The 23,669-nt window shown below is 34.4% G+C and overlaps 1 protein-coding gene across 2 annotated transcripts; it reads left to right on the top strand.

Annotated features, from left to right (window-relative positions):
• The first annotated feature begins 3,470 nt into the window (after window positions 1–3,470).
• Window positions 3,471–13,608, top strand: LOC149384865 (uncharacterized). Of its 2 annotated transcripts, XM_089626692.1 has the most exons (6): window positions 3,471–3,554; window positions 7,568–7,770; window positions 9,763–10,227; window positions 10,758–10,904; window positions 12,090–12,523; window positions 12,917–13,608. In XM_089626692.1, the coding sequence occupies exons 2-6, from the start codon at window positions 7,596–7,598 to the stop codon at window positions 13,523–13,525; spliced, it is 1,830 nt and encodes a 609-aa protein (XP_089482818.1). In that variant the 5' UTR covers window positions 3,471–3,554; window positions 7,568–7,595; the 3' UTR covers window positions 13,526–13,608. The 2 variants fall into 2 exon arrangements, with proteins under 2 accessions (XP_089482818.1, XP_089482819.1); XM_089626693.1 differs by lacking the exons at window positions 3,471–3,554; window positions 7,568–7,770 and adding an exon at window positions 9,026–9,579.
• The last annotated feature ends 10,061 nt before the right edge of the window (window positions 13,609–23,669 follow it).

The raw sequence follows: 23,669 nt of genomic DNA, 5'->3' as shown, positions 1-23,669 counted from the left end.
TTCTTTTAAATTTTCTGAAGATTAGTTATACTCTCATTATTTAAAGGATATCCTTATTTAAATTGATTTCTTAATTTTTCATTTGAAATTTTACTTGAACGGATTTTCATAGACGTATACGATTGAAAACAATTTGATGGTTTGTTTCATGGTCATTTTTTTTTTCTTTTCACTTTGTTCACTTGGGCTTATGAAATTTCCGCAAAATAAATATTATTCTTACAAATCTTTCTAACAAGTCTATTTCATTTAAAATAAAGTCAGTATCATACGAATTACAGATATTTAACACAAAACTTGTTTATTCTAAAAGAGGGAGTCGATAAAACTTGTGTGGAAAGTGATTCTACACCATACGAGAATTTCGCGGGAAGGCCCAAATGATCATATCAACATTTTTTTCCGCATCTTTATTTTTTTTTTAAATTTTTATAATGTATATACAAAGACATTTCTTTTGGAAAATTAGTCCTCCCCTTCACCCAAATATTTTGGCCACACAATAGGTATTTCATCCTTAGAATATGGATATACCCATGATAGACACTAGACACTATATAGCGACATTTCATAATAGAATATCAGGACTACAAGATGGAGTTGAATTAAACCACGCGCGTCACCCTTCTTAGCTATTTTTTTTTTCCTTTAGAAATTCTTACTTGGCTCTGTGTCACTAGTACAAAATATAGCATCAGGTTTTTCGCACCTGAAAGTGCAAAAGTTGCACCTGAAAGTACTTTCAGGTGCGACTTTAGATGCGACAAAGTCGCACCTGAAAGTCCGCACCTGATAATCCTCTTGATTATCAGGTGCGAAAAGTCGCACCTGAAAGTGTCTTGATTATCAAGTGCGACTTGTCGCACCTGAAAGTCTTGATTATCAGGTGCTAAAAGTCGCATCTGATGCTCTTTATCTTTTTAAAAAAAAAATTAATATGCTGATTTTATTCTAAATTTAATTATATAATAACTATTTCACAACTTTTTCGGTTACAAAGAGTCAAAATGAATCACATAGCCAAAATGAATCACATAGCCAAATCCACACCAATTACAATTCCTAATTGATAAATTACAATAAATCAAAACTAATTAAAACAAAAACAAATTTAAACTAAACACTAACCTAAACATATTACTATATCATAAACTATATCAAAACATGTCAAAAAAAATGAAAACGTAATTTTAACCTAAACTAATCACATTCTTATAACCTAAACTTAATTTTAACCTAAACTATAATTATAACCTAAACTTAATTTTAATCTAAACTTATTTTACCCTAAACTTAATTTTAACCTAAACTAATCACATTTTAACATAAAAAAATGAAAAATGAAAACTAACCTGCCTGCGTCGGAGAGGGAGCAGGCCACGGCGGAGACGGGGACAGTGACGCTGCAGAAACTCGGGACGAGGCGAGCGCACGGCGGAGAGAATTCAAACCAACCTCGTCCAAAAATCCAAAACAAACACAAACCCAACCTCAAATCAAACCAATAATCATGAAAATAACCTCAAAATCTACATACCACGTTCAAAATCAAACCAACCTCGTCCAAAAATCTAAAATAAACACAAACCCAACCTCAAATCAAACCAATAATCATGAAAATAACCTCAAAATCTCCATACCACGTTCAAAATCAAACCAACCTCGTCCAAAATTCCAAAACAAACACAACTCACGGCCAAGCACAACTCACGGCCAACATAACAAAATTCAAACCAACCTCGTCCAAAAATCCAAAACAACCACAAACCCAACCTCAAATCAAACAAATAATCATGAAAATAACCTCAAAATCTCCATACCACGTTCAAAATAAAAAAAAAAACCCCCAATTTCAAACATTCATAAACCCTAATTGTTTGAAATTCGTCCAAAATTCATGAGAAAAATTCCAAAGAACGTGCTTGAATCCACAAGTTAAGGTGATAATCATCTCATATCAATCTCAAACAACAACCAAGACACATCAATTCGCGGAATCAAACAAGAAAAATCAAAATCCCCAATTTTTTTTCCCATTTCGAACCCTAGTTCTCACAAATCCATTCGGGTTTGATTTTTTCTTACCAAAATTTCCGTGAATTTGTACTCCTCGGCGTGCTCTCTCTCTTTCTCGGCGTCTCTTTCTTGGGCGGCGGCCACGGCGAGCTCGCGGCGGTGGCGCTCTGCTCGGCTGGGACGCGCGCGCGGTGGAGCTCTGCTCGGCTCGCGAGGGCTGAGTGAATAGGAAGAAGAAGAAGGTGAGGAAAGGGTGATGGTGGTCGGGATGGTGACGAGGGATGGTTCTCGTTGTTGGAATTTTTTTTTTTGTTCTCTGCAGGTGACGAGCGAAATGAAGAGGAAGAAATAATAGAAGAAAAACGAGGAAGATAAAGAAAGAAAGAAGGAAAGGAATAGAAAAAATTTTAAACAATCAGGTGCGACTTTGTCGCACCTAAAAGTTTTTTAAACTATCTGGTGCGAAAAGTCGCACCTGATACTCAAAAGAAAAAATAATTTAAGCGAAATTTTTTGGACTTCTGGTTGACAGTCTGGTGCGACTAGTCGCACCCGAAACTCATTTAGATGCGACTTTTAGGTGCGACTTGTCGCATCTGATAGTCATGCGCATCAGAAAACCAAATTTGTAGTAGTTTGTTATTTATTTTATTCCATATATTTTGGCACTCATTTTGTCATTTTTGTAATTTATATTGACCTCCTTAGTGATATTTGGTTTTCATACGTATCGTTTACTTCGTTCTCGTTGAACTATATGTTTTTAGGGCTATTTTTGTTTCAAATTTAGTTAATTGTATGTTTTCCACGATATATTTAATTCAATCCTAAGAAGTTGCATGATTAGTTATTGTTTTTTTTTTTCCTTCTGAAAATCAACTGTAATTTGAGCACATCTTTTTAATATAGAGTAGTTGCTTCTAAGAAGTTTGACTAATGTTGGAAACTAGTATCCTTAAGGCTTTAGATTAAAATCGATAGGAGAATGCATGGAATACTCTATTTGGAACTACATTAATGTTCAGCGCGTGTGCGTGGTTTTGACGAGTTTATTCATAAAAAAAAAAAAAAAAAAAAAAAAAAAAAAAGAAAGATTAGACTAGTTACTTTAACAAAAAGATAAAGCTAGTAGTAATATGGTCGGGAAGAGAAGAAAAACGAGTTACTTTTTTTATTTTTATTTTTTTTTATTTTTTTATTCTAAGTAGAAGTTATTATGGTTTTGTGAGAAAACTGGCAATCAGGCAAGATGTCGTTTTCTGGTGGCCAATCAAATTTCGCAAGAGCCAATATACACTCCCACGTTTAAAGTAAAGGACCAAAAATGAATTTGTATAACTGATACTATCGAAGACCATATACATAAATTATACTATTCTTGGTGTCATTTTTTTGTCTTCGTCAACCACCATAGCTATTTCCACATTGTCTTTACTCGAATGTTATATATAGTCAACAAGAAATCTAGTTTTATGCAAACTGATCGTTGGGTATTCGAGAGCAAGTTTACGGCATAAATTTATCAGCAATATAATCCGGTACAGTCGCTCTGTTTGCTTTTTTAATATATATTCGTGTGAACGGGTAAAAATAACTTCATACGGAAGTATTATAAAATTTGATATTTCGTGTTTATATATTAATCTAAATATGAGCCCCAACTGGCTACGTACAGCTCTCTATCTATTTGTCAGTCTGATATAAAAAAAATTCAGTTTATAACCTTTAAACATGAATTTCTTATTTTCAAAAACTTCATTCTTAAGCTCTCAGCTACAGAGAAAATTAAAAAATACTTTTATCATAAGATCCTTGATTGTTTACATGTAAAAATATTTGTGTTTGGCTTTGATCAACAAAAACAAATTCACAGATGTCGTTCATTATTCCTTCTAGTTGGTTTAAAAAACAAATATGCTTAAGAGGTGATTTTAGCTGCGGAGTTTTTCAACATCATCTTTCAAAATTATTATTATCATTACTTTTTTTTACAATATGTGTGGTTTGTTTGACCAATCTAACAATTTTTTTTTTCTTTCCGAGTAGTTTGAAATTTGAATAACATGTGTACTAGAATTCTATAAGCTTAAACCGGTTGATCTTAATATTGGACCAATCTGTTTGGTTGATAGGATTAACAATTTTTTGTTTGTTTGTTTGTTTTTTTTTTTTTTTTTTTTGGTTTTATTTATTTATTTGTTTTTTTTTTTTTTTTTGTCGTGATTGTTACCTAAAAGTCGTAGCAAAATAATCTTTAGCTGCGACACTAGTAGTTTGCTGAAAATGTTATGGTTGTTTACCCAGTTTGTTGTAGTGTAAACATAAAAAAATTAAATAACAAAAAAAAATATATATAGCTAACCAAAGTTAAAATAATTTTTTGTATAACAAGTGCAAAAATTAACCGACTATAATATTTTTACTGTTTTGATCTGTCAAAATGACCAACATTGTTAATTAAAATGAGAAAAGCACCATTAGTTAAAGTTGGACGTCAACGAAACCCAAAATTCTCTAATAAAATTTTCCCATTGCATTTTCCCGGGACTACAAAAAGACTGGCGACTATCGTCTCGAATCTTATTATTAGTTTGCATGTAAATTTTTTATTTTTTTTAATAGTTCACTAAATAATTATTTTTAAAAAATAGAGCAATCAATAAAACCTCAAATATATGCAAACTATAAATTTAAGGGCACTATAGCGAAATAGCAAAAATGAAACTATGAAATTTGTTTTTAGCCTATGTTTCACAACTTTTAGGGATATAGCCAACAGACTTATGTGGCAATAATTAAATTCTGATTTACCCTTATTTATTAACAAATTCGTCACTTTCTCTCTCTTACTTTTTTTCCTACACTTTTTTTTACATAAAAACTTAAAAAAACCATATCTATCTCATATGAACTCGAAATTGAGTGATTCCAAATCCTACGGATTTGTGACGCCGAGATCTTCAAAAATTGATCCATTGTCTTTGATGAAAAATCATGTTTAATACCATAGATGTAGAAAAATCATGTTACTACTTTAAATATGGAAATAACTGGAAATTTTTGAAATTATCAAAAAAATAAATGGAAACGTAACTATGATGCATTAAACATAATTTTTCATCAAACACAATGGGTCTATTTTCGAAAATCTCGACGCCACGAATTTGTAGGATCTGAAATCACTCAATTTCGAGTTCGTATGAGAAAGATACGAATTTTTGAAGTTTTAATGCAAAAAAAAATTATTTGAAAAAAAATAGGAGAGACAAAGTGACGAATTTGTTAATAAATAAGGGCAAATCAGACCTTAATTATTGCCACATAAGCCATTTGACTATATCCCTAAAAATTGTCAAACATAGGCTAGATCCAAAATCACAGGTTTAAAGTGACCTAATTACTTACAAATCTCTAAATTTAAATAGATGAAATAAGCGAGCACTATCATTCTAAGAAAATCATTTATGAAATTATTTATGTTTATATATTTATTTATTCCAAAATTTGTAATGGTATTATAGAGCCCAATATTTAACTAGTATTCATCGAATTATATTATCAAGAATTTATTACAACTAGTCATTCTTCTAGTTTCTTTTTAAAATTCTAGCCAAAGTTTCATTTAGTTAAAAAAATAGTACATCAGGTCCGTAGTAAATTAATTAATTACGCAATAAATTAATTAACTAAATAATAAATTTAACTTACTCTTTAGTTAATTAATTTACTGCGAGCCTAGTGGATTATTGTTTTTTAATAAAATGATACTTTAGATATTTTTTAAAAAGATAGTGGGTTATTCGGCTACTGGCCTGATTTCTCCATTTTATTATGGCCTAATTTGTCCCTTTTATTATTCATAATTATGAATAGTAAATTTAATTTACTCTTTAGTTGATTAATTTACCGCGAGCTTGGTGAACTATTTTTTTTTAATAAAATGGAATTTTAGATACCTTTAAAAAAGATGGTGAGTTATTGGGCTACTAACTTAATTTGTCCATTTTATTATTTATAATTTGTGATTCAATAGTGTTTAGTCTCAAGAAACCAGATAATAACCTTTCGCAAAGCCTCCACTATGCCACGTAGCGACACACAAGGTTACTTACCACTTTTTTAAAAAAATAAATAAATAATTTGTTGCAACTAGCCAATTCTTTAAATATGTTTAAGTTTCTAGTCAAAGTTTCATTTTATTAAGAAAATATCCAGGACGAAGTAAATTAATTAACTGTTTAGGTTAATTTAGTTTACTTCGGTTTGGTGAGCTATTTTCCTAAATAAATTAAATTAACATAATCATGTAATTAATTTACTTTGACCCGATAGACTACTTTATTAATAAAATGAAACTTTGATTATTTTTTAAAATCAGTGTGGCTTATTGAGCTACTGACCTGACCGTATTATATTTTTTAAAAAATTAGATGTCAAACACCCAAATATCACTCAACCCCCAAATATTATTATAAGCTGGCACGAAGCTAGGTGTAACTGAGGGTGGGCTATAGCCCCCCTCAATTTTTTTTTTTTCACTTTTTACTCACTTTTCATTTTATTTTTACAATTTTTTATCTTTAAAATTTACAAATTAGCCCTCCTTGAATTTTTTTTTTTTTATAAATTAGTCCCCTTAAAGTGAAATCCTGGCTTCGTCATTATGAGGTTCTATGACTTCTCGCTTTGTAGACTAACGAATTAATTGTCTGCATACTCTTTGTGTTCCAATGCACCCAACCTGAAAGACGTTTTTTAATTTTTTTTTTTTTTCAGAACTACAATCTTAACATAAGCAAGTTATCATCATGTCGTCGTGTCGATGTTCATAGTCATCCTTGCGATAATTAAAAAGTTTCAAGATTGTATCTACCAACCTAAATAGATCTTGATAGGATATAAATAGGTTAGATTATTCGCATTTCCTTATTATTAGAAAATTTCTATTTTATTTATTTATTATTATTCAGTTACTGTAAATTCAAAATATAAAACCATCGCTCAAAATATATTAGCTTATCTCAAATGTGGAGTGGAACAGCAACTAACGAGTTGATTTTACGTTTCTGAATAATAACAATCCAACACATTGGTCTCACGTCTCAAAATAGAAAGCCTACGTGTACTATGATATGAAAAATGAGATCTCGTACAATGTAAATTCATGTTTGTATTTCAATTTCCCTTATTATAGCAAATGTAGTACACGTTTTGGTTATATTAAAAAAAATATTCCTCAATTTAAATAAATACAAGGAAAATGGTAAAATATTCTTTTTAATCCCCCTTTGTTTTTTACTAGATATTACCTACAAGTACAAAAAATTCATCCAATGCTTTATATCATTCTTCTTTATGTTACCCCAAGTAATACCAATGTTGTATACTCTATGCTAAACTTTTAAAGAGTCTTGCATTTTTCTATATATCAATAATGTTTATGGATAAACTTGAGCATATAAATTATAATAACTAAATATATTTGAGCATAAGAAACGAGCACAAATCATACTCTCTCCTCTTATTAACTTCGTCGTTTTATTGGATGAAGGTGTTTGAGAGCTTTTTAAGAGTACATTATGGAAGGAATACCGATGTGCAGTAGCTCAAGTACAGTGATAAACATACAAGATAAGCAAGGGAGAGAAATGGTTACTACAGCTAACATTCCAAACTCACAAGAAGTTGTAATCCAAACGAATAACATCGGTGTAATTCAACGTTTACCTTCGCGTGAACTATTAGAGAGCAAAAGTAAGCTGTTCAATATTCTCTTTAATTATGGGCAACTGGTTGCCTAGTTGACCACGTGCCAAGATATTATAAAGCTTTGCAAACATAGTTCGAAATTAGGGATTTTTTTTTTTTTGCACAAATAGTCCTTTTAAGTTTTTAAGATTGGGCTATTTTATCTCCTCACCTTTTTTTTAGCGTTTCAGTCTCTAACCTTTTTCTAAGCATTTTAATCACTAGCCTCTTGATTTAGACACTCCTTTAGTCCTGAAACACGTAGGTATAATTTTAAAGAATTTAAGATTCTTAGATGATTTTTAAAAATATACAGAAGTTATTTTAGTTTAAATTAGAGTTTTATGATGTTTAGGTGTTTCTTTCCATTCTTTTTTAAAACGTATTTTTGAAAATTACTGAAATAGATAATAAATTAATAGATTCGATACCAAAATATTCCTAAAATATTGTTAGGAACCAAAATAACACAACTAAAAACCCTAGAAATTAATATAGAAACACAAGAAGAAACAAAAAGTTTATAAGTAACTAAGCTACACATCAAACTTATTAATTGCAAAATAAATAACGTTTGGTTAATTATACTAATTTTCCAATGAATCTATTAATAATAATTTATAGAGAAATTTTTGCAAATAACTCCCGCCTATTAATTCTCAATCGGCGATGATTATATAGATAAAATTGTCAATGAATTATTGTTATAAATCAGTAGTTAATTAACTATAATTAATTAAACATTATCCATTATCCGTAACTATAGAACCAAAAAGCAAAACCATAGTAAACAATGGCTGGCACTATATGTTACCAAAGAAAAGAGGTTAGCACTTGGCACGAAGATAGCTAGCACAGTTGACGATTGGTGTAATTTTTTCATTAAAAAAAATACAGTTGTACCCATTTTCAAAATTTTCTCCAGTGTTATTGTTGTAATATTCTAGAATAAAATTTTATTTAATTTAAAATTTCATTATTTATATTAGTTATATTTATCTATTAATGAAGATAATTGTTATTTATTTCATATTATATTAAAGTTATTCTACTTAAATTATTTCAATTATCATTGTGTTTTATATTTCTTATTTTAGTAGAGTTTTAATTTTTTTTTTTTTTATATATTGTGTTTGTCTATTTAGCACTTTCTTCTATGATTATATTTAATTTTAAATTAATTACTAATTTATTAGCTTATAAAGTTTGTATTGTTTATTAATTTGTACCAAGTTTACTTAAAACCCAAATGTATTTTCTAAGTAAAAAAATTCATGTCATTGAATATTACACTTAGGGATGATAATTTTGTTTTCGCTTTGTTACGGTATCGTGTTAATGAAGCTTGTAAAAATGATCTTTAGAATCAAATACGACCTTTTATTAATCAGGTTTGAAATTATTTAGACCCAAACCGAACATTTATTTTTTACAAATCAATGTCCATTTAAATTAAACGGTTTAATAATTGTGTTAAATAGTTAATTTATTAGCGCTTAATCATTTCTAGGGCTCAATAATTGTGTTTATGGTTAAAGGAAAAAAAATAGTATTCTTAGGAAGATAAAAATCTCACAAACATGTAAAGTCATATAAGGAAAGTAAAAATTAAAAATAAAATAATCCATCACAAAAATAAATAATAAGATCTCGGCGACGACGAGAACAACAAGCCAAAAACGACGACAAGAATGGCGGTCAAACGGAACAGAGAGAACGACAACGATTGAATGCATGAGATGAGATCTCGGTGTTCTTACGGCCTTGAAGGATCTGCGATGGTCGATGGGCACTGTAGGTATCTTTTTTTAAAAGGTACTGCACAACACTATTGAAACACATATGTTAAACAAATGAAAAAGAAAACAAACAAGGGAAAAGACGACAAATAGTTGTATCCAAATACTCATCCTAAGCAATTAAACTAAGAATACCAATTAAAAAATAATAATAATATCCCGTACTTGTATTACTTCATTTTTTATATGAATTTTTCAGAGGCTGAGAGGGAACTCTGTGTCCCACTATATGAGGCCGCATTAAAGGGTGATTGGGGAACCACTCAAAGGATCATAGAGAAGGACCGAAGAACTCTGACATCCCCAATCACAAGTGGAGGCCAAAATGTCCTACACCATGCAGCCGGGACCAAGTACGTGGATTTCGTCGACAAGTTGGTGAAAATGTTGAGCGTCGAAGAGCTCGAACTCCAAGACCACAAGGGTAACACCGCATTGTCCTTTGCTGCCGCGACCGCACCCATCGAGATTGCTGACATATTGATCACGAAGAATCAGAACTTGGTGTCGATCCGTGGTGGTGGTGAAGTCACGCCACTCTACTTGGCTGCTAGGTGTGATAGGCCAGACATGGCTCATTATCTATATGACAAAACTAAAGAGAGTCTCGATGACAGAGAAAAAAGCGGCATCTTTTTCAGTTGCATCAACAATGGTATTTATGGTACGTATTTCCCAAAAAAAAAAAAAAAAACTAACTATAAATTAGACTAAATAGCTAGTCACTAAAAAAAAAAATTCAAGTTTTAAATTTTTAGGCAAAATAGTAATGTATAGATTTATACATAAAGCGTAATTATTTCACTTGCATTTGATACTTTCAAATTGTTTGAAATTTAAACTATTTCTCTAATTTTCAATCTTTTGGTCTTGTAAATTTATTAGTTTTAGTTGGTTATTTAGCTAGAACACGTAATTGTTATATGATGTGTTGAGGATTTCACAACAAAACAAGTACTCATAATAAATCTTTCGTCTCATTGAGAGCTTAGTACAACTCAATGAGAGTTTCGTCAGATAAGAGTATTTTCAGTAATTAATAGCATGATGATTGTAATTAATTACAGCCCTGCATGTAATTAAATACTATTAAATAAACTGATTTGTAGCTAGGGCAAATAATCTTTATTGTTTAATTCTATCTGAAATATGTCCCTGGTAACCTAAGGCTGTTTTGTTGGATATAATTTCCAGATTTGGCTCTGAAAATGCTGAATGATAATCCATCATTGGCTACGGCTAAAGATGACGTAAGCAAGATAGCGTTGCATCACTTGGCAGAAACACCTTCCGCTTTTACAGACAGAGAACCCGAAGGCTGGACCGAGCTCGCAGCGGCATGTAAGTTCGTTAAGAGAGAGAGTCTAGAAAATGTGGTATCTCAAAACTATCATAATTTTAAGATATTTGATTTTTTTTTACTAAAATAAATATATATATATATATATATATATATATATATATATTATTTTTACATTCTAAGCAATTTCGTAGCACAATATAGATTTTTATAAGCAGTAAATGCTTATTATTAAAAACAAATTACCCATAGATTTTGACAAAGTAAATCTACTGTTTAGTGTGATGTTTTTGTAGATGTTCTAATAGGTTAAGAAACAACTTATCAGTTTATCAAAATAACTCAAGCAAGTAAACTGAAATTAAAAAACACAAGAGATGGTAACTTAGTTCGGCCAACTGTGCCTACTTTTAGGGAGATGATACTCCTGATGAAAGAGAAACTTCACTAGACAGTAGAGTAAGCACAACTTTGGACAACCATATTGGATGATCACTTTCCAGATCTTCTCAACTTCAAACTACCTTAGTAATTAACTCAGACTTCCCTTGTGTTTAAACTCCCCTCACTTTTCACTCATACTCTCACAGTGCTTCAACAACGCTTAACAATATGTGTTTACAATAAATTGAATCAACACACGTCAAACTTTGTGACCAGCTCTAACGATGGCTGTCAACCAAAACAGAGTAACACACAACACACCTAGGATGTAGAGTATCGGCAATGATGATTGCAACAAGATACCCAGATATGCAACCCTGCCCAAAAGAGAAACCGAACCTTTTATATGACACATACACGAATAATGTCACGGGCTAGGGGTTCTCAACGCACATGAAGAACGCTCACTAGAAGATCGGAAATAACGCGGAAGAGAATCAGATAAAATGGTCCGTCGGCAAAAACCCACGTCATAGCTCTGACGTGTAAAGCAAACAGCTTATGTTCTAGAGGATGTTTCCAACATCATAGAGAAAAATAATTTTTCCCTAACAAAAAAAAGCCAACACTAGAGTAAAAAACAGATTTTGAACTCCAATACATGATCTTGTATGACGCTAGATCATTGACTAACTAGTTATTATTCAGTTGCATTGTATTAGACTTCTCGTAACCTTAGAAAAAAAAATATAATGTTAAAGTTTAAACGAACCGTGAAACCATATTTGTTGGTCGCCTTGATCTACTCATGTGATATTTGTTCTTAATCCATTTCTTTTCAGTGTTGAACTTCAAATTCAAAAGAACCTTGAAGCAAGTCGCACTCGATCTCGTTAGACGCCTTTGGGAAGAAGTTGAAAATCTCGATGATGAGAAAATTATGGAGCTAATCAGCTCTCCTTCAGAACTATTATTCGATGCCGCAAAGTTGGGAAACTACGAGTTTCTAAAAGTGCTTGTAAGGCATTCCCCAGACTTACTGTGGAAGGTTGATAGAGAAAACCGAACAATCATTCATGTTGCTGTATTGTATCGCCACGCCGATATCTTCAACATGATTCATGACATAGGACCGAAAAGAGAGGTTATCACAGATTTTATAGATGTTAAGGGAAACAGTATATTGCATTTAGCTGCAAAGTTACCGCCTCCAAATCGACTGAAAACCGTTTCGGGAGCGGCTCTCCAAATGCAGAAAGAGTTGTTATGGTTTGAGGTAATTCATCCATGAACTCTTCTAATCATAGTACTATGACTGTACCGTTAGTCATTAGCGTAAGCTGTGGCGGAGCTAGAATGTGAACAGATGAGCGACATATATGATAAAAATATGAAATAATTTAAATTTTCAAGGGACGAGTATCAAATAATATTATTTAGAAGGGTGTATATGACATAATTTAGTAAAGATTTTGTGTGAGTCGATGTTATTTATAAATGTCATGCTGGAGTTGATGTCATAGGAAATTAGTGTTCAAGCTTGATTGTAGGAGGTGGGCGATGGTTGTAAAATTAGAGAATTTAAGTGTAATTTTTTTTTAAATCGTTTAAGGTACAATGTTTCTATTGCTAGCTTCTATTTTGTTCCTTGATGACATGACATGAACAGGAGGTGGATAAAATGATGCCACGCTATAGAAGGCTATTAAACACAGAAAATATGACGCCATCACAGCTATTCAGCAGCGAACACAGTCATTTGATGAATGAAGGAGAGAATTGGTTGAAAGACACGTCACGCTCGGGTCTGATCATATCAACGATCATCACGACTGTCGTATTTGCAGCAGCATTCGGCTTACCAGGAGGCAACGACAACATAGGACGCCCCAACGATCTTCACTACACATCGTTCTTGGTTTTCGTGTTGTCAGATGGGTTGGCCATGTCATCCTCTGCGGTCGCGTCGTTGATGTTCTTGTCTATCCTCACTTCACGCTACACTGAGTACGAATTTCGCAACTCCTTGCCTCTGAAGCTCATGACCGCACTCTTTGCACTTTTCTTCTCCAACATAACCATGATGGTTGCTTTCAGCTCCACCATCTCTCTATCTTGCCACAGTGGCTTGACATGGGTTCCCTTTTTTATCTCTCTTTTTGCATTTGTTCCGGTTGCTTTGTTCGCCATTTCTCAGTTTCCCCTCTGGTTCGACACCTTTAGTTCAACATATTGGTCTAGGACTATATTAAAGCCAACTAAAAGAACATTGTGCTAGATGGGGAGAGTGAGATATATTGTAAGATCAAGGACATTTGACTATTAATTGTGAGCAAATAATCAGGAAAATTTGTATCTTCACTTTTGAGTCACACGTGGTACTATTGAAATGTTCTATACATACTTTGGCTGGTTATCTAGTTTGTGGGGTAAGAATTTCCAAAAGAAATCTATTGATGTCATAAAAAAAAAAAAAAAAAGACCTAGCATTTATGAAGAATAAATGGAACCACCGTGTCAAAAATTGATGTTACTAAATGAATTTGGAGCGGACATACGAGTCAACAAATCTTGAATTTTGTTGACATACAAGTGAAAATATGTAGTATGGATTCGATGATAGTTATATTAACATATAGTGTCATTTGTTAATATATATATATATATATATATATATATATATATATATATATATATATATATATATATATAACATATTGACAAAGAAGCTCAGATTATTGACATATGAACAATTTTCAAAATCAACCAAAATTGACGAATGATAATGTTTTAAAGCCTTAAATTGGATAATTATCCATAATTAACCAAAAGTTCCATAAAAGAATTTTTTTTTTCAATGCTTTTTATAAAGGAAATGCTGGGAGGAAGAGAAAAAGAAAATAATTATGGGAGAGAAGGGAAAGAAATGAGAAAAAAGATATTAAATGAAAGGGTAAAAACGTGCGCAAATATTCCTATCTCCAATTTTTACTAATAGAATTGTACTGATTATGCTTTTGGTTGTTTTGGAAAAACATCATAATTACTAATATTCATCGGATATTATCATATATTAGAGGTTAAATTGGTTAAAATGACATTTTTGTCCGAATTTGGGTCAAAAGTCTAATTTTAGATATTTTCAATTAAGAGGTCTAATTTTGATATTATTCCAATTTTGAGGTCTACAAAATGAATTTAGTAGTTGAATAGAATACACAAGTTTTTGGCCCACTTAAGTGGTACCTCACTAAAAATTCATACACAAGCCGGAGGAACTTAGTTGATCGTACCATCAAATTGAACATCTAATTCCGACTTTTGAAAAGTTGGCACAGAAAACTAATAGAGAGAAATGTAGAGATGGTTGGGTTATGATCAACTTATCCATTGTAAAGAATCTTCTATTTCATGGTTTTAGAAAAAATGAAAAAAAATCCTACGCGGATAAGCATAGTAATTCTAGAGGTAATATGTGCATCAAACTCCTGAAGGAAGAGATGCATTTATTAGATTAAAAGTAGACAACAGTTCACATTTTCACATATAGTGTTAGATCTAGAGAGAGATTGAGATCAATTGAGAAGAAGAAGATCTCATTAATACAAAATGAGGATTACACGATTACAAGTATTTATAGTCACTGCTATACAGGGCTACGACAGAGTTTACTAGACTAGGACTAAAACGACTGGGAAAAAGGTTAAACGACACACCGTCTAACTCTTTACACTAACAGCCCCCCGCAAGCCGAGCGTGGAGAGAGACTCGACGCAAAGCTTGGAGCGCAAGGCAGGGAACTGCAGACTTGAGATTGGTTTGGTGAGAACATCCACGGCCTGATCAGAGGCGGGAACATGGCGGACGTCAAGCAAGCAGTGAAGGTCCTTCTCACGAACGAAGTAGAGATCAATCTCAATATGCTTAGTCCGAGCATGGAGAACTGGATTGGCAGCAATCTGAACCGTACTGAGATTGTCGCACCACAACACAGGACGACGCTGACAGGTGTGGCCGAGCTCAGTGAGGAGAGACTGAATCCAGGTCGTCTCCGAGACGAGACTGGCTAAGCTGCGAAACTCAGCCTCAGTCGACGAACGGGAGATGGTGTGTTGCTTGCGTGATGACTAAGCAACGAGATTAGCGCCAAGGAAGACACAAAACCCGGACGTGGACTTGCGATCATCACAGTCTGAAGCCCAATCAGCATCACTAAAACCACTCAGCGAGAGACTGGACACATCTTGACGCTTAACGTGGAGGCCAAAATCCATAGAACCGGCAACATAGCGGAGGATACGCTTAACCGCCTTCTAGTGCGAGGACAATGGACACTGCATGAATTGGCACACTTTATTGACCGCAAAAGCCAACTCAGGGCGCGTGATCGTAAGATACTGAAGCGCACCCACGACGCTCCGATATAACGATGGAGATTCAAACTCATCACCGCCACACTTAGATAGCTTGGTGCCAGATGCCATTGGAGACGCCATTCCTTTAGCATTGTGCATCTTGACACGAGTTAAGAGGTCCATGGCATATTTCTTCTGTGACAAAAGGAGCCCAGACTCAAGATGGTGGACTTGGATGCCGAGAAAATAATCCAAGTCGCCTAAGTCCTTAAGGGGAAAATGAGAGTTGAGGCGGTGAACAAAAGCTTCAAGCTGAGTCGACTTTTTCTCTTTTAAACCTATAGTGGTTCATTCAGAGACTCGAAATTAGAGTTATATAATTTAGTTTAGTCATCTACTAACGAGGAGGATATCGTCGACATAGACCAGTACAAACTGAGTGAGAGTGGGAGTGACCTTTACAAACAGCGACTGATCAGTTTTGGCCGAGTGAAACCCTTCAGTGAGAAGCACAGCGTGAAGTTTGTCAAACCAAGAGCGAGGCGCTTGTTTCAGTCCATATAGAGACTTATGGAGACGGCAAACCAGGTTCGGAGAGGTATTGTCCGTGAATCCCTCAGGCTGTTGAAGATAGACCTCTTCATGTAAATCGCCATTCAAAAAGGCGTTATTTACATCCAACTGACGAATAGCCCAGCCTCGAGCCAGTGCCAACGTGAGAACTACACGAATGGTGGTTTGTTTGACCACCGGGCTAAACGTCTCATGATAATCGAAACCTGCGATCTGCTTGAATCCCTTTGCCACAAGACGGGCTTTGTGCCTATGCAACGTACCATCAGAGTTGTGTTTCAACTTAAAAACCCACTTGCTCCCGATGGCTTGTCTGTTCGCAGGGAGTAGAACCAAACTCCACGTCTTGTTCCTCAGTAGCGCAAGGTATTCGTCTGTCATTGCCTTTTTCCACGCTTTTGAGGATAGAGCCTCAGTGACCGAGTCAGGTTCTTTAGAGGCAAGAAAAATCCTGGGCTTAAAAATTACACTCTTGCTGCGAGTGACCATTGGGTGAGAGGAAGCAGCGCCAATAAGGTCAGTTGCAGCAGGTGTAGGTGCTGGTGGAGGTGGTTGAGGGGAGAGAGACGAAAGAGAAGCAGGATCAGGGTGAGAGGAGGGGGACTGAGACACAGACTCAGGAGACGAGGTATGTGGTCCATAGATGGGGATAGGAGAGTGAGAGAAGGATTGAGTTGAGGAAGAGCTAGCCGAACCAGCCGAACTAGCCGAACTAGCCGAGCTAGCCGAAGCCGAACAAGGCGAACTAGGCGAGGACACTGTTGGGTTGGGGATTATAAGGAGTGGTGTTTGTGAGACTTGGAAAGGGGGCTGGGTGGGGACGGCCGAACTAGACGAACTAGCCGAACTAGCCGAACTAGGCGAGGACACTGTTGGGTTGGGGATTATAATGAGTGGTGTTTGTGAGACTTGGGAAGGGGGCTGGGTGGGGACGGACTGAGAGGGAAAAAGCTGGACATAGGGAAAAGATGTCTCGTTGAAAATTACATCCCTAGATATGAACACCCTTCCAGTTTCATCTAGACACTTATACCCTTTGTGGTTCAAGCTATAACCCAAGAAGAGACACGGTTTAGACCTGAAATCTAGTTTGTGTTTGTTGTAGGGTCTCAAGTTAGGGAAACACTCACATCTAAAAACCTTGAGTTGAGTGTAGGACGGCTTGACTAGAAACAGTTTTTCTAAGGGAGACACCATATTGAGTGTGGGTGTAGGTAGTCTATTTGTGATATAGATAGCCGTCCTGAAAGCCTCATCCCAGAATTTCAGAGGCATGGAGGCCTGAGCAAGCAACGTTAGCCCTGTTTCCACCACCTGTTGGTGTTTGCGCTCTGCAACACCATTCTGCTGATGCGTGTGAGGACAGGAGTTCCGGTGACTTATCCCTTGAGAGGTAAGAAATCCAGTGAATGGTCTGTACTCTCCTCCCCAGTCCGACTGCACTGCCAGTATTTTGTGACCAAGCTGCATCTCCACATGTTTCTGAAACAGCTTGAACGTGTTGAGTGCCTCTGATTTTTGTCTCAACAAATACAGCCATGTATATCGAGAGAAGGCATCAATGAAATGTATGTAATAAGTGTATCCACTGGCAGAAGGATATGGTGCTGGGCCCCACAGGTCAGTGTGTATGAGTTGTAAAGGTTTTGTGTATCTAGTCTCAGACGTTGGGAATGGATTTTTATGAATTTTCCCTAAGCAACAGGCAGTGTACACAGAGTTTGAATTTGACGTTGTATTGACATGAGGAATTTGACAAGAGTGAAGTACAGATTTTACTATTCTTTCAGCAGGATGAGCAAGTCTTTTATGCCAAATATCAAAAACATTGTTACAAGACAGTTTTGTACTAGAAATAAACGCACTCGCTGAATTACCTAGGCTCGGACTGGTTTGAGACACAACTGGAAGGCTTGATTCTGTCCTGAGGGGAAGTTGACTTTTATCAAACACATAGAGACCATTGTGAAGGTAACCACGCATGATCACTAGCTAAGAGACCTGATCCTTCACAAGACAAAAGAAGGATTGAAATTCAAAAAACACGTTGTTATCGGAGGCAAATCTAGACACACTGAGAAGATTTTTGGTAATGTTAGGGACATGTAGGAGTTTGTCAAGTATGAGAGAGGTTTGACTAGGAGATTTGAACTTAGTTTGACCTATATGTGAGATAGGGAGGCCCATACCATTTCCGAGGAGGACCTTCTCTGAGCCAGTGAACTCTTGCCTTGACACCAGGTTCTCTTCAGCGGAGGTGATGTGGTGTGTTGCGCCGGAGTCAGGGTACCAATTCGAGTCTTGAGCTGAGGACGGTGTTGCTAGCATTGCTGAAGGATTGAAGTCAGGCTGTGAATGCTCAAAGTAGTCATCGGAGCCAAGATTGTATTGAATGTCTCCAAAGTTTTCATCTTCAAACTCAGCAAGATGACCTTGAGCGTCAGTGTTGTCTTGTAGTTGACCAGGTCCGGTGAAGTTCTGATCAAACCTGTAGAAGCAAGACGTGACTAGATGGCCTGTCTTGCCACAAAGTTGGCATTGTACCCGTCCTCGTCTAAACGAGCCATTACCGCGACCTCGAGCCGGAGCTAGGTGGAAGCTTCCTCGATTTGTGCTGAAGGTTGCTTGAGCGCCATATCCTCCGCGTTGAAAGCCTTGACCGCCTCTTTGAGAATAGAATCCACCTCTTTGAGCTCCATTATAATAGGATCCACAGCTGAATCTTGAACCACGACCTCGATTCCAGTTGGAATTAGCGTTGTACTGAGCAACATTTGCTGTAGGAGAGTCGATTTGGTTCAGGACTTTAGTTTTCCGCTCAATTCTATTCTCTTGCGTGAGAAGTAGAGATTCAATTTCCACGACTGTGAGAGGCTGTGCTCTGGTTTCGATGCTCATGATAAAGCCTTCGTATTCCTCAGGTAGTCCACTGAAAATTGCCTCGATATGATCTTCAGCTTTGTACTCCTCGCCAACCATAGCAAGCAGATCGATGAGATTGCGGATTTTGAGTAGGTACTCATTGATTGAGAGTGAACCTTTTCTCATCGAGTTCAACTGTGTCTTGAACTGAGAAACTTTGGCTCTCACTTGCGAAGCAAAGTAAACTTTTAGTGTATTCCAGATCTGAGCTGTTGTTTCAGAGGAAACCATCCGTGACAGAAGGCTATCGCTCATAGAAGCCATAAGCCATGAGATGATGAGCTGATCTTGACGATCCCAAGCAAGAAAGGCTAGATTGACTAATCCGATCTCCCGATTTCGCTCGGAAGTGAATTCAGGTGGTGGAATAACCTCTGGTAGCAGAAATCTCTGCAGATTGTAGCCACGCATAGTCGCTAGCACTTGCTTTCGCCACACGATGTAGTTGTTGCTGTCGAGCTTCGACGCAATCGGATGAGTGAAGGTGATAAACGCTTGAGCTGCATTTTGATCCATGACGATACAGTTGTAGATGAAGATTCAGAGGACGACTCGATCGGAGAAGACGAAGATCGCCGATTAAGTGTCGAAAGAAAGAAGCTCTGATACCATGTTAGATCTAGAGAGAGATTGGGATCAATTGAGAAGAAGAAGATCTCATTAATACAAAATGAGGATTACACGATTACAAGTATTTATAGTCACTGCTATACAGGGCTACGACAGAGTTTACTAGACTAGGACTAAAACGACTGGGAAAAGGGTTAAACGACACACCGTCTAACTCTTTACACTAACATATAGAGACCGAGAAAGAGAGTTATGCGAGGAAATAAGGTATATTTAATTTGTAAAGACATTCGAGTATTGAAATATGTCAAAGTCTATTTGTGTAACTTGGAAATGCAAGTATTTCAAAGTCAAAGTATATTATTGAGGGGCCTTTGGTGATAATTCTCTTTCTAAGTCCCAATATTCTTTCAGAATTGTAGAAATTTTGGATATTTAACACAAAACTTGTGGTGTATTCTAAAGGAGGGAGTCGAGACAAATATGGAGTGGGTAGTGGCATGGAAAGTGATTGTATCACCAACTGAGAAATTTCGTGTGTAGGCCCAAATGATCGGATCAACATTATTTTCCACACATCTTTTTAATAATCTATATACAAAGACTTTTCTTTTGGAATCTTAATCCCTCCAAATCTTTTGGCCACACTAGGACACTCGCTGGAGCGACATTTGATAATAGAATATCTAGACTCAGAGATGTAGTTGAATTAGAAAACGCGCGTTATTCTCATTAGCTTTTTTTTTTTTTTTTTTTTTTTTTTTTCCTTTTTTTTTTAATTAATAAAAAAATTTCCATTTGTTAGATGCTTCTCACTTGTCTGTATGTTCTCATGTATTTTATTCCGTATATTTCGGTACTCGTTTAGTCATTGTAATTTGTATAAACCTCTTTAGTGATGTCTTTTTTTATACGTATAGTTTTTTCGTTTTTGTTGAACTATATTTTTTATGGGGCTATTTTTTTTTAATTTAGTTAATTATTTTTTTGATAAAATAGGAAGTTAACTGTATTTTTTTTTTCCACAACATTTTGTTCAGTCCTAATAAGTTGCTTGATTAGTTATTGTTTTTCTTGCTGAAATTAAGAATTATTTTTCTTTGTCATGTCTGGTATATATGTTCTTTTAAATTGTCATTTCAAAACTTTTGATGTTCTGCGATTTATATTCGTAATGCATACTAACGACTATTTACATCTATTCATATGATCAACGAGTATGCATGTTAATAACCGTTAATAATTGTTAATAGAGTTTGCAAGAAAAAAAATACCTATGAAACATAAAAATAAAAAAATAAAAACCGTTGAAAGAAAATCAAAAGGATTCTAATAAAAAAAATTAAAGAAAAATGGATGAAAAATAATGAAAGAATAATTGATTCTTATATACCTATTATTTTGGAAATAAATCAACTCTTTAATATTAATTAAATTAAGTATCAATTAGGCTAGTAGCTCAATAGTGCCCACATTTCTTTTGAAAAATAGTCAAAATTCATTATATTAAGAAAATAGTCTATCAGACCAAAGTAAAGTAAATTAACTATATTAGTTCGTTTAATTTACTTCGGTCTCTTGGGTATTTTCTTAATAAAATGAAACTTTAGCTAGAGTCTTAAAAGAAGATAGGTGATTGGCTAGTTGCAACAAATTCTTCTTGAATTAATAAAAAAATATTTAATTGAAATTCAAATATTTTTTAAATAGAAAACTGATACATATATGAGTAATGGACAAAAAAGTTAATCAATATACGTTAATAATCGTTGTTTATAGGGGTGTTCATGAAAATTACCAAACCGAACAACCCGATCATCCAAACCAGACCGCACTCTTTTATAAACCGTCCCATTAAAATCCGATGAAGTTTGGGTTGTAACCAACCCAAATCGCAATTATTTCGGGTTGGTTTGGTTTTTTCATAGTTGTGAGATTGGGTTGAATCAAACCAACCCGATGGTATTAATCATTTAATTTTTTTTTCCTAAGATTGCAAGTATATTATACGTACTATTGTTAAAAATATCAATTTTTAATAATATTATAATTAAATAAAAAAAATAAGTATTATACTTTATTATTTGCGAATACATGAAGATTTAGTAAATAGAAATATGGCGTAATTTTTATTTTAATATTTAAACTTTCTAAAGATAAGTAAAATTTTGATTTTATTTGATATAAAGCATGATTTTCATCCAAGTTATTATAAAGTCATTTGTCTAGAATTATAGTCCGAAAAAACCAACCCAAACCAATCCGATTATTTTTGGGTTGGTTTTTGGTTTGGTTTTATCTTTCAATCGAGATGGTTTGGGTTTTAAAATTAAAAAATTAGTTATAACGGTTCGGGTTGATAGCACATGAAAAAACCGACTAACCCAACCCGATTACACCACTTTAGCTGTTTACGAACAATTAACGAAACTAAGACTAATATGGAATTCTCACGTTTTATTATTATAATCATATAGCCACAGTGCCTTTAAATTAAAATTGATTGGAAAATGAAATATCCTGCTTGGAATATATGTAAAAATAATGCAAGGGAATAAATAAAATCTGCTATTACCATTTCCCTTGTCTTTATTTAGATTGAGGAGAACCCAAAGAGAAAAAAATTACAAAAAATTAGAAAAATAGCCCATTTAAACGTTTGATATTGTTAAATAGCCAAAGTTTGGTAAATATTAGGTAAATAGTCATAAATGATGATGTGGCTTAATATGGCAGTGATTATTTACTTAATATTTACGTTTATAAATATATAAAATTGGATATTTATCTAATATTTACCAAACTTTGCCTATTTAGCAATTCCTAACGTTTAAATTGGATATTTTGCTAAATTACCCAAAAAATAATAGTATATAACCAAAATGTGTAATACGTTTAAAAAAGGGTTATATAGCTAAATAGCCACCTAAAAATATACAGTTTTGGATATGGCCAACATTCTGTTAATTTTGTGTTAATAGCCAGGCGAATTTATTTACATAGTTAAAAATACCAATATATCCTCGCAACTGTTCCCGCCCGTTCTCCTATCGAAAATAAAATCAATTAATGCAAATCTTTGGATAATAACTGCCGCGTATTTCAAGGGCCTGATTAAGCTGTGAAATTAATACTGAATATACACGCAATCTTCTCTCTCATTCAAACACAAATTCAAAAACGAAATCCCCAAAATTGAAAACCCAAAAAAAAAAAGCGAGCTCTGGTTTCATCGGCGACAAATTCTCTTCTTTTGTGCGACTGATAATTTCAGGCTCATTAACATAGAAGACGAACAAAACATCAAGCCAGACGGCGAAGAAAAGGTAACATCCAGAGAGTTTAAAAATTTGATTTTTTCGAACCTGGTTTTATATACTTGTCTGGTTCGTCGCGGCGTGATAGCCTCCTCGCCGGTAATCTTCGATCCCTTCGTCCTCCAACGTGTAGTCGCTGCTCTCGCTCCGATCATCCTCGCGATGCCTCTCCTCCATCGCCGATCTCTAGGGTTTCCACTTCGACTCGGAGAAATAATAGATTGGAAAAAATGGTTATCGCTCTGGTTTTTAAATCCAATAAGAAAGCATACAAAAGAAGTTTTTTTTTTTTTGGGTGCTTGTCTGAGGTGTAAATAAGAGTCATGTAAATTGTAAATTGATTCTTTATATGTAAATTGATGTTATGTTAAATATACTGGTTCATTTACAATATGCAGAAAATCTGTGAAACTAGTCATGTTAATACACACTATTTACTGGAATCCTGTTAATAGACAATAAATACAAAATTTATTTACAAGTTATTTGTATTGTAAATAAGCTGACAAATCAATTAACAACAGATAACGTGAAAATTACGTGAAAATTTATTTACAGGTCATTTGTGTTGTAAATAAGCTGACAAATCAATTAACAGCAGCGATCCTTACCAGATTCAATGAGCGAAAATGAAGAATAATTTTTCAGAATTTAAATGCTAAATATATTGAGATACTGTGATACT

The sequence above is a fragment of the Urtica dioica genome, chromosome 9, assembly GCF_054948205.1.
Source record: "Urtica dioica subsp. dioica isolate 48M chromosome 9, U.dioica_male_clone48M_v1_H2, whole genome shotgun sequence".
NCBI classification, from domain to species: domain Eukaryota; kingdom Viridiplantae; phylum Streptophyta; class Magnoliopsida; order Rosales; family Urticaceae; genus Urtica; species Urtica dioica.
Note: the sequence above shows the minus strand (reverse complement) of the source record. Positions and strands in the feature narration are given on the sequence as shown.